The sequence below is a fragment of the Montipora capricornis genome, chromosome 13 (assembly GCF_036669925.1).
Source record: "Montipora capricornis isolate CH-2021 chromosome 13, ASM3666992v2, whole genome shotgun sequence".
In the NCBI taxonomy this organism is placed as follows: Eukaryota; Metazoa; Cnidaria; class Anthozoa; order Scleractinia; family Acroporidae; genus Montipora; species Montipora capricornis.
Genome location: NC_090895.1, coordinates 25,644,561 through 25,657,060, shown reverse-complemented (window position 1 = coordinate 25,657,060; position 12,500 = coordinate 25,644,561). Strand labels below are relative to the sequence as shown.

Here is a 12,500-nt window from a genome sequence, read left to right as displayed (position 1 = left end):
AGATCTTGACCAGTCAAAAAGGATTAAAAAGTAGTCAAGTAGACTACTGTACTGAACGACTGATAAAACAACGCGAAAATGTAATTCAGGCTTTGACCAATTATAACGCTAGGTAAGCACGCGCAGCCGCCATTCCCACTCGCAGGAAAACACGCCGTACTGATTGGCTGAAGATGTGGCGCGAGGTTTTTAGCCAATCACAAAACGCAACGTTGCAAAGCCAAGAGAATTGCTACATTACTTTCGTTCACGCCGACAACTTTATCAACAGGTTCTCAGGACCCGTCGGTTATGATTCCCTCATCTCCCCAGGTGATCTGCTGACGTAATTTGGAGCACTGGGAAGAAAAATTTTAACGCCGTATCCCACAACCGCGCGCGGCCTTAGGTGTGTTTCCAAACTCCCCGCAGTATTGCGATCGCCAAAACCCAACAGATCATTACGTGTCTTCCACATTTCCTGTTACTGAAAGAGCATTCAAGTAGACCAGACAAGAACTAACCTTGCCTCTGCCATGTTGAATTCGGAAATAAGGCCGCGCGCGGTTGTGGGATACGGCGATAAAATGTTTCTCCCCAGGCCTCCGAATTACGTCACCAGATCACCTGGCTATATAATTTTTCTAAGACTTCTAGAACATATACATTTAGAACAGCTTATGCCTTTCAGCAAATCAACACGCATTTTTTTCCTTTTCGGGACATGCATAAATTAAACTAGAAAAGAAAGACGACATGAATCTAGAAATAAGCAGATTCTGAGAAGTATCACTAAGTTAGGGGCACCTATAGTTAAAACTCCAATCAATCCAGTCCTTCCTTTTTGTACGAGAAGAAGTGGTACTGCAGAGAGAGGGGGAAAGGAGAGTGCCTGGGTTCGAGATCAACAGCCACGTGATTGTACATAATTAAACTAGAAAATATCCTGCAAAGGTTGGTCAAGACAACGTGAACTTAGGCGTTATTGCAATATTTCGGCTGGCCAACACCAGCCTTCTTCAGGTTTATTGAATGGATAAATGCTAGTAACAAGATCTTTATATTTACCGGAAATGACACAAAAAGGCTACGTGATGTGTTATAAAAACGGAAATGCATAAAAAAGATACATGATAACAAGATGAAAAAAATAAAAGAAAATTAGAAGGTAGCTAAACTAAATTACATTTCATCTCTTCTGTTAAGGCCTGCAGGCTCCAGTGTTTTTCCTCTGTGTATGAGGAATGCCTCACGAGCCTTTCTGACGGAGAATTACGATGGAGAAATATTGCAATAACGCCTATGTTCACGTTGTCTTGACCAACCTTTGCAGGATATTTTCTATTTTAAAGTTTTTTTGGTGTGGTCACGATCTATTTTGATCCAACGTAGAGCAAGTTTTGATCGTACACGGTTTTTGCAGTGGCTTAATCCTTAAGAAGTTATAATTAAACTGTTTGGTGATGCAAGATATCAGAGATATCCTGTCTCAAGTCTGCCTTTTCGTTGTTTTCTAAATGTTTTGGACTGTAATCCTCCTGTTCAACAGTGCTCAGTTACCAACTTCCGCCGGTAAGATCTGAAAATCTGTCTTGTGTTTTGTGTGCTTAAAATAATCGAACTCACACTGGGCCGCAAAATATCCGGATCACGTAGTCCATATCAGCACGTGGCAAAACCTAAAAGATTTTATAATTCAGTGTTTGACATTCCGCATTGCTGTCTAATGTGTGTTGGATATTATGAAACTTTGAAAGCTTAAAGACATAAATCTTTTTTCAACTCTTACTGCCGATCAGATAGCCAAATAGTTTCATGATCCTTTCCAACTACTAGCACAAGGTCTCACTCTTGAATAATAACATGATCGTGACCCAAGATTGTTATTATGTAAGGTGCTCGGCATCTATATTGTGGTTAGCTTAGTATCAAGTGCTGTGTTTGTTGTGTCCACTATCAGGAGACAGAGCTTCAGGAGTCAAGCTAAGCGTGCTTTCAATACAGCTACGAGAGAGTGCATGATTTAAAGAGTAAATATATAATTCAATAACAGTTGTCTTGTCACGATAATCACGACATATTGTAACAAGCTTTGATCGTTATAAACCGTTTGCCAACATCTCCTCCATATGTGCATTTGTTTAAAATGTCTGTGTAAAACAAGCCACCTTAAAAGATCGTTTCAAAAGCGTTCTGTTTTGGTTCTGTAATAACAACTTCTCTACTTATACATAAACAAAAGTCAAGCGATAAAAGGAACCCTTTCATTGAGTAATGTTGAGTTAGTAAATAAACATGAGCGGCTGCAAAGGAGACTAATTCATGGCTTGTCGAACGACACTGCAGTAGCTATAAATACATACTAGGGCCGTTTATACGAGAGAAAATAAGCCGCGGCTAACTCTTATATACCTGCCAACATTTTCTGAGATATAGGCGTGAGATTTTTATCCTGGGAGTGCTGGGATTCTTGAAGACGACACGAACATTTCCGAAGATTTCCGAAGACGTCCGAAGTCTTCCGAAGACGCCCGAAGTCTTTCGAAGACGTATATACGCGAGCTCGCTCCCAGTGCTTTTCACTTCAAAAATCAGAGATCGCGAGGAAGGTATTGTCATTTATTCATTTTACACATGGTTTTCGTTCCTTACATGGGTCTGAGTTAACATATTTTTGGAAATTGTGTCAAGCAAGACGGCAACAACTCACATTTTTCAATCAGGCGTGAGAAATTGGACCGCGGGCGTGAGCCGGCGTGAGATCGAAGCTTTCAACTCGCAGGCGTGAGACTCACGCCTAAGGCGTGAGAGTTGGCAGGTATACTCTTATTTTCTCTCGTATAAACAGCCCTACTATCTATTTGGATCTGATTTCGTAATCGAAGTTGGGAAACAATACATCGGAATTTTGCTCCAGAGATTTCAAATATTTGCATAAAAGCTAGTTGTTAAGTTTCAGTAACCTTCAAGATAGATGGACTTCAAAATCATTTGGTCTCTTTCGCTCTTTTTAAACTTTGGTAAGTGCATTCTGTAATTTGAAACTCCACACTAGAAGAGCGTTATTCAAACTTTTGCCCGCTTGATTCGCTGTATTTCAATACGACGCTCAACAAAGAGTGCAAGTCAGTAAAAATCAAATATTTTCGAATTCTCGCGGCCACAGCTCAAAAAATTTTGTCCATATATAGCTTATTACGTCTCTGAATGCGTCGTATGCTTTTTAAGTCATGCACATTTTTCTTTTGGAGAAACTCAAATTTAAATGTTCGTGTCGAAATAGCAATTTTTTCGCAACAATTAACGCTTACCTTGCCGTCAAATTTCATTACAAAAATCAGTTCCGACTGTTCATATCACCTCAAAACCTACTGAAAGCTCTTCTGTGGTATCTCGACATCCGATTTACGTGATATTTTGGAAATTTGAACAAGGTTTTGCACTCGAAATCTTAGGGAGTTTTAGCAACGGCAACGAGAACGTCACTAATTTGCATATTTAGTGGCCAAAGCATAGTTACTACTAACTATGGCCAAAGACACCTAAATAGTTCACAGAACTAACCGAGTTGGTGACCCAAATAAAGATTGAGAGCAGACGAAGGAATAAGGTTGCAAAGTAGCTTTTTTAGATGAGAAGTATTACTTCATTAATTAAATAGTTGTAAAAGATAATATAATCACAAAACTTCAGGAATTAATAACACTATTAATTATAACCATCAATCATATAATTCTTGATATTCTGACGAAAACTAGAAAAAGGCTTGATTTCCTTAACATCATATAGGTAAAGAATTCCAAAGGTTGGTACCAGTGTAGCGAAGAGAATGAATGCTGCAATTGAGCGGTCTGAACCGATTTAACTAACAGATTATCATTCAGTGATTGATGTGTGTAATGGGAATGAATGAAAGATACTGGATTAAAATAATCAGGCACCAAAACAAGAAGGGCTTAATTTATGGTACCACTGATAAAGAAAAGAGATTATTTCAAGATGAATTATATCAGAGAATTTTAGGAGCCCCAGAGACTTAAGTAATGGCTCTGAGTGTGATCTAGGGTCGGAAAGAGTCATTACACATATTTTGACAACTCGTTTTTGCAAAGTAGTTACTGGTGTGAGGGAGGTTGGGTATGTGAGACCCCAAACTTGAATACCATAAATTAGAAAGGAATTAGGGCATAGTAAAGCATAATTAGAATATCAGCATTAACACAGTACCTTAATTTGGAAAATTTGCCAACAGTTTTCGGTAATTTTAAGCAAAGTTCATTAATATGATTCTTCCAAGTCAAGTTGGAGTGAAAAGTGACATCTAAATATTTGACCGTGGAAGTCTCTTGGATGTTCACACCATCAATTTTTAAATGTAATGACTTGCATGGTGTTAGTTTCTTAGAGTGAAAATTAGTCTTCAAAATACTGAGAGCTAGTCTATTAGGTTTCATCCACTCAGATGCCACATGGAGCTCTTGATTTAAGATTAGCTCAGAGTTATTAAGGTCTTTACTTGAACAATATATATTGGCATAATCAGCAAATAAGTGGAAACTAAGCAAATTCAAGGTGTTAAGTAAATCATTAAGGTACATTGTATAGCAAAAACAACGAGGGTTCAAGAAGTCGGACCCCTGTCAGGTATTCCACAAGTGATAGAGAGAGAATCAGATTTATGACCATTGATAAACACAAATTGTTCTCTATTTGGACACATACGACTGCAACCAGTCATAGGCTTTACCTCTTATTTCACAAAGATTCAGTTTTGATAAAAGAATGGCATGATTAACTGTGTCAAATGCCATTTTAAGGTCAATAAAAATACCACAACCAAACTCATTGCTGTCAATTGAGTTACGGATTGATTCAGTAATTTGTATCAGTGCATGATTAGTTGAGCACTTTTGTCTTAAGCCAAATAGAAGTGGATAAAGGATGTTATGATTTTCAAGATAACTGTAAAGGCACATAAACATAGCCTTAAGTTTCAAAAATGTTACTGTAAATATAGACAGGACTGATATAGGCCTATAGTTATCTTTATCTTGCCTACAGCCTTCTTAAAAGCTGGGGCATTTTTTGCCAGTTTAAGCTCATTGGGAAAAATGTCACAGAAAAAAAGGGTCATTGATTAGGGTTGAAAGAAGTGGGGAAATATGAGTCTTGGAAATTTTTAGCAGTGGGAATGGAATACTATAGGGACCAGTGGATTTGTTATTGTCCATTTGAGATATGTATGAATCAACTTCAGCTGAAGTAACAGCGGAGAGGAATATTGAATCAGGAAAATTGCCCTTCAGAAAAGAGGTTGGACAACAGTTCCCATGTGGAATGTCTTTGTCAGTGTTTTTACCCATATTGACAAAAAAGTTATTAAACATGTTAGCAATAGCACAGGGATTGTCAACAGTTTTTCCACTTTCTAAAATACTGGGAATGTACAGTGTAATCAACTTTAACTTCACTAATGTTTGGGGAGCAGGGCTAGCGCATTGGTGAGAACACTCAATTTCCACCAATGTGGCCCGGGATTGATTCCTGGATTCGATGCCATATGTGGGTTGAGTTTGTTGGTCCTCTACTCTGCACCGAGAGGTTTTTCCCCGGGTACTCCGGTTTTCCCCTCTCCTCAAAACCCAACATTTGCAGGCGTAGCTCAGTTGGCTAGTGCGCAGCTTTTGGAGCAAGGGGTCCCCAGGTCGATTCTCAGTGACTTCAACGTCTGTTTCGACTTCCTATGATCCTTGTAGCTATAGCTTTAAATATCCGTGAAATGGAGCACTGGCAGATGGGCTGGAGGGGGATAAAAGGCACACTGTCGGCTTCCATTGATACCAGTTTTGTAACTGAAGGAACTACCGACGTTAATTAAATTGACTTTTAATTAGTAACAACAATCTGAACAATGGATACTCCTTCACCAGAAATCTGTTTGAAAAATATTGACAATTTCATGAGACAGTGGAAAATAGTAGAGTTTAATGCCATTCTATTGTTACCATCTTCTGATCTACATGAAATTGAAAAATTGGAAGGACGTGTTACTAAAGGCTGTATGTCGTCTGGATTCCACCAAAAGGAGGAACAAACAGAAATGAGGCATTACATAGAGCTCTAAACAAGTCTTTAAAACGGTCTAGGATTAGACTGGAGTTAGCATTGGCATTTCTAGGCTTATTTTTTTACAAATGGAATGAAACAAAATCAAGGAAGTCCAACAAAAGAGGAAACTATGAATGTTGATAATTGACCTAACTCCAGACCAGATTTCTTTCATATTTCCGTATTCTTGTTACACAAAAAGTAATTCTTAAAATAATCAGATTTGCACCCTTTAACATCTTTGACAACGCCTTTCCTAAATTTCTTATGAAGATGTATCAAATTTATAATAATATTGGAATAGAGTTTATCTCTATATTGTATTTTAGCAAGAATTTGTTTAGTGAGGGTCGTACAGGGGGGGTCTGTCGCACAGTTCACGAACAGAAAAAACAACGAATCACGGATCACGGATATCAAAATTTCATTTTCCCAAATCACGGAAATAAGCAAGTAAGATACTCCTTTTAATAACCTTCTCTTAGGCAAGAAAGAGTGTTTGGAAAAAGCAAAATCGTGAAAGGCAAAGTAAAGGCTGCATATCGTAAATCACCTACCTAAATCACTCTCGTTGGACGACTCTGACCATTCGTCCGCTTCGCATTGAAATATCATAGGGGTTGACAAGCCTGACTCATGCTTTCCACCCACGTGTTTTAGCCTTTAAGGAGGCTCGAAAGGGTTTTCAGCTGAGGGCGCGCGCGCGTACCCACACACGCAATTCGTAAGCTGCTCGCGTCAGCTCGTGATTCAAATGGGTCACAAGAAATAAGCAAATACTGCTAATTTCGCTCTCCTTTCTTCTAATTCCTATAGACATGAATATAAATAGACATCTCCTATTCATGAAAACTACGAAATTCTATACAAACGGGTTAATGATCATTTAAATCCGCTTGCGTTGACCTTCACCTCAACTCGCGCGTGCACCTGAATGATCGGGTGACGCATGGGTAAATGCCGCTCTTGTAACCCCCTCATTTTTCCTGATTTTGCAACTTTACTCGTTTATATCTCTGCTTCCCGACGGTGAATTTGTCTTTCAAATTTAAAAAGAAAATTAGAGGCACATTTCAAAAAAACTTATTTTTCTGAAAAACTGACATACAGATTTTGTGGAATTTTAAATATTTTAGAGAGTATTTCTAACATTATCTGGTAACACTAAATGGGAAAATTTCACCGTCCCGTTTCTTGAAAAAAGGCAACATAAGTTGATTTTAAGGCTCAAAGAAATGCCTAATATCGTTGCCATGGTAACGTTATTTTGGAGGAAAATATAATGTGAGAAATCTACGATGGGTACTTATTACCCTGGCCAGATTTTGCCTTAATATGATTACCCTAATTGCATCTAAGGACAGAATATGTTTATTTGATTGAAAAACGGAGAAACTATTTCGAGCCTCCTTAAATCTCAGAGTTTAGCTTTTACAAGTGGATTCAGGAGCCCATCACCCGGAGCGTGCAACTTCCATACAGCGTCTGTGAAACGGCGTTTTCACAAGTAAGGTTATTTTTAGATACGCCTTTCCCGCGAATTAGTTTTCAAAAGCCAATCAGAAGCGGTGCATAATTAATAATAAACTGTTAAACACTGCCAAAGATGAATGTTCGTCTGTAATCGGAAAGCGAACTCGTTCCTTCTCAAGCAAATTAAGCGAGCCCACAGACTTCGGGTCCACATAAGATATAATACACTCGACCCTCATCGACCTCATCGTACTAGACGTACTTGTCCCTGCCATGTCTCGGAAGTTTCGATGTTGCGAATCACGGTCCTTTGACCTCCCGTGACAGGGGAGACAATAGGAGTCGACATCCGATCCATGATAGGCATGCAAAGCACGTGAATTTGCACAATGGATTACTTTACAATATATTATGTGACGTCTTGTTACATTTGATGTTTTCAGTCTAAGAAATCTTCCGGAGAACTTGCATCTCAAAAATCACGCAGAATAGAGTAGTAAAATCACGAATATCGGTTAATAATTCAAGTTCTTCATGAATCACGCAAGACGTGACTTTAGTAATCCAGGGTTTAGGGGATGAACTTAATTTCAGGGGATAACTTAATTTGGAGAGCTTTCAACGTGGTTACATGATAATTCATAAATTGAGATATCTGATCATAGAAAAGATCAAATTTAGTGTTAGCATCCACATATTATCACTAATTAAGATGTTAGTCCAGTCTAGAAGTGAGAAGTCATTATATTGATAAATTTTTCTTCATCAAAATTAATTTAGAAAAGTCATTTTTATAATAATATAAAACTTTGTAGTTTACTTTAAAATTATCTACAATCAGGAATTGAGGAAAATGAGCTGAGATTTTTGAGACTAGGTTACCACTGAAGGCATTCACAGCATAAGTATTTGCAAATATATTATCAATGAGGTTTGCTGATCTTTCAGTAATATGTGTCAGTTGTAAAATATACAGCAGAAGAAAGTAAGAGTTACGCATTAATTTATAAGAAATCATTAGATTCTGGATGACTTTCACAATTTAACAGGTTAGTACTAAAATCACCCATTATGAAGATGCATGGTCTTATTTTCTCTAGTTAGATGAGATAAAGTTGACTTGAGATGTTCTTTGAACCTTACAGGGTTGAAGGAAGGGTGTCTATAGGAATAGCAACATATAATGTTTTTAGCTTTAGTGTTAACTATTTCAACCCAGATGGTTTCAAATTCATCATCAGTTGTACTTATGTCAGTTTGCTTAAAAGCATTTAAGGTAGTGTAAATTGCCACACCACCACCAGCAGATTTGGAGTGTTGTGAATGTAACGTGCAACCATCTAAGTTTTTGTTCATTTTGAAACCTGAAGAATAGTTTTCTCTAGTCTCACTAATGCCTATGACATGAAAAGGAAAATTTATCAGTGCAAGTGCAGTCTGCATGTCACCTAAGTAGAATACTTGTTTGAACTTTTTTACGGCAGGGATTGCAATTATTGTGACAATACTTCCTACGTGTTTATGACTTTGCTGTGCTTTAGAACCTCCAGTTTTCCCGCAAATTGCATAAATAGTGTCAGCCAACAGTTGGTATGCTTCCCATCATTACTATTCACTACGTTCACAGCGTCAGTTTACTTTAACAGTGTTGACATTCCCTTATAATGTCCAGATTGGCTCTACTTTTTTCTGGTAACCTCATAATGTCACATACTGAATGTCTGTGTAACGGGAAACTTTTGCATGCAGCTGGGAACCGATTTGCTTCGACTGCAATCATCAGCAATAATTCACAAGTTCATGTGACATTAAATTCAATAGTGTGGGGGGGGGGGGGGGGAGGGAATTGAAGGCAAGGGGTGGGGATTTAAAATTTTTTAATCAAATCCCCCAGTGTGGGAAACTAACGTCAATCAAAAGTGTCAAAAAAGGCCCCACCCTGGGGCAAAGAATCTAAACAAACAATACTGTGATACCACATAAAACAAATAGAAGAGCAGTTGAAACTGGGTATGTTCATAATTCATATGTTCAGGATGTCAAAACAATTGGTTTTTCTGCAGGTACCAGAGAGCGTTGTGTTTTTGGTCACTTGATATTAGTCTTTATTTGGAGTTCTTTTGTTTTCTGTCTTTTGTTTCTTTTGTTTTACGTAATTTGAGCTCCAGTACTTGCAGAGGAGATTAGTGACTGGTAAAATACTCTGACCTTGTGGTGGAATTCAACTTCAATCGGAGTTTTACAATTAGATGGGAACTTAAGGATAAAAACTTTCTCGCAATAGACAAGATCTGCTTAGATGACAGTTTAAAGCATCAGATTATGGTGACGAAAACAAATAAAAACTTCACTCCTTTCTCCAACTGAAGCGTGACGATGAACAGACTAAGTAACCGTGTTTAAATTGATACCAGACTTCTTTTGATCAAAGGCAAATGTCCCATCCTCGAGGTCGATTCACGATCAAAAGCCTGACAGGGGGGTAGTCTTAGGCATCAAATCCCTGCCTAATGCCCAGAAACCCCTCCCCCTCCCATCCCCGTGGGATTTACTTTGATAGGTGCATAAATCAGTGTAAGTTTGACTTACAGGATACCGTATTTTAGGATAGTCTTACCCACCCTTCCCACCAAATAAGGAATTGCTTTCGGAGAATATTCGCCTGTCAGACTTGAATTGCGTGCCTATACTAATCAATTTTTCATTCATCACCATTTTCTTAAAATTATATACTAATGCAGCCTTGAACTCTAGATTGAGAGCAGTAAAGGGGTCAGACTACTTCTTTTTCATGATTACAGTACTGATCAGTGATCAGATAGTTGTAAGAATTCAGCGGGACTCGTGATATGCTCATGGACTATTCACTTGCAAGTTTCCAGTGGTTCAGAGAAAAACATTAAAAACTCTTCTTTTTTTCAAATTTCCAAAATGGAAGTTAATTTTTCGGTTGAAAACTGTTAACTTGAAAGGAGCTTTGTTTTTTAACATAGTTGCTCTGACTTAAGTAACCATCAACAGAAAAAGTGTCGAAAAACCCTACCAGTACATGCCTATTTTGGCACTTTGGGCTTCTTTTCAGACTGTCACTCCCTTTTTTCAGACGTAAAAAAGTGGATTTACATGCACTCACTGCATTGCTAATAGAAATAGTTATTCACATCATTTTCTCCTCAATTCCGCTCAGCATTGGGTACTCTTTGGTCAACTGAAAAGCATAGTGTCTAAAAATGCGAGCTTTTCAGGGCCTCAGAATGAATCAATCTCATTCTTTCTTCGGGCAGCATTGTTTGACATAAGTCAATGACAATCTCTCCTCATCATCGGGCGGCTTTTGGAATAAGCTGAACAAGAGGTGGAGCTACAAGGTGCAGGGTTCCACAGGCCAATTCAAAAGATATGAGGTAGAATTGACAGTCTATTTTGTCAGACTGATATGGTGGAAAAGGATCATGTGACCAAAGTGCCAACAATCAGAAAGGATATGTGAAAGGATACGTAGAGTCTGAGAATGACGTTGAAACTGCCAGCTATATAAAGACAGCCACAGAATTGGGGACTGTACCCAGGGTGTTACTTAGGGTGATGCTGTGTGATCTGCCCACATTCACAAGTCAGAGCCTTTGACGCACATGTGCGTAGCTGGTATGTTAAGGGTTAAAATGGGATTGTGTTAGTTTCATCAAAACATTTTATAGAGAGCTGCTATGGTATAGGAGTGTGGCAATAATACAATACCCGCGAGGGCAAGTTTTCAAAGTTTATATTCGCTCTGACGATTTTCAAAACTGAAAAGCAATTTAGATGCAGTCGTTTGTTGTTAAGGTATGGTACATGTAATTGAAGGCCTTATGATTAAATGCGCAGGGATGATGTCGTGGTGATTGCATTCATCCCCACCAATGTGGCCCAGGTTCGATTCCACACTCGTGGCCATATGTGAGTAAAGTTTGTTGTTGGTTCTTTACTCTAACTCTGAGAGGCTTTTCTTCAGTTTTCCCCTCTCCTCAAAAACAAGCATCTCTAAATTCAAATTTGATCGGATTGAAGGCCATATTGAAAACTACTCACTCAGGGTCTGACGCCAGTAGATATGTTAGCCTCGTGAAAGTAAAATAAATAAAGTCATTATTTATTGCTCACCTTGAAAGTTGACCAAAGGGTTGCAAATAGCTGGATCAAAGAGAAGATGACGCTTTTTACATCTGGAAAGCAGGAGTTTGAGTCTGAAAAAGAAGCCCGAAATGCCAAAACAGCCAATTTCAAAATTAAAAAAAGAATGAGGTTTAGCTGGAGCACTAATTGGGGACACTTTAAACAGAAATCAACAATTTAACACAAAGCAAATCAAATTTTGGTTTTTGATATTTTGAGTTTTTAATGTTTTTCTTTGAACCACTAGGAATTTGCAAGTGAATAGGCTTATAACAACCTGATCATGGGTCATTACTATAATCGTAAAAATGCAAAACCCAGTTCAAATTGCCAAAAGGTCACATAAACTGGATGTCAAGATACCACAGAAGAGCTTTCAGGAGGCTTTGGGCTGATACGAACTGGTTTTCGTAGCGAAATTTGACGGCAAAGTAAGTGTTAATTTCTGTGGAAAAAATGGTGATTTCAGAACAAACTCTTACATTTGAATTTTCTCAAAAATAAAGATGTCCATGACTTGAAAAACTATGCAGTGCTTTAGAGACATAATAGGCTACATATGGACAAAATGTGAGCAAAATCGAATTTTGACCTGTGGCCAACTTTTGTTCCATTTTTGTGGACATGCACTCTTAAGCCTCGTCCACACTATGCCGGATAAATTTGAAAACGCAACTTTAGGTGAGAAAATGGAACAAAAGTTTTTCGTCCACACTACAGCGTTTTATCGGCGGCACAATTGCTTAATCTCGCTTTGAGCATGCTCACAGTAAGTAGACATTCGA

At 38.2% G+C, this 12,500-nt stretch overlaps 1 protein-coding gene across 3 annotated transcripts in view; it reads left to right on the top strand.

Moving 5' to 3' along the window:
- Positions 1-12,500, top strand: part of LOC138028439 (uncharacterized) — a 28,783-nt gene that overhangs the window by 5,661 nt on the left and 10,622 nt on the right. Inside the window, exon 1 of one of the 3 annotated variants that reach the window (XM_068875982.1) lies at positions 2,853-2,999. The exons of the other annotated variants lie outside the window; for them this stretch is intronic. Coding sequence (XP_068732083.1) covers positions 2,954-2,999 — 46 coding nt within the window. The 5' untranslated portion in view covers positions 2,853-2,953. Of the gene's footprint in view, positions 1-2,852; positions 3,000-12,500 lie in introns of those variants that run through there. 3 annotated transcript variants of the gene reach the window in all.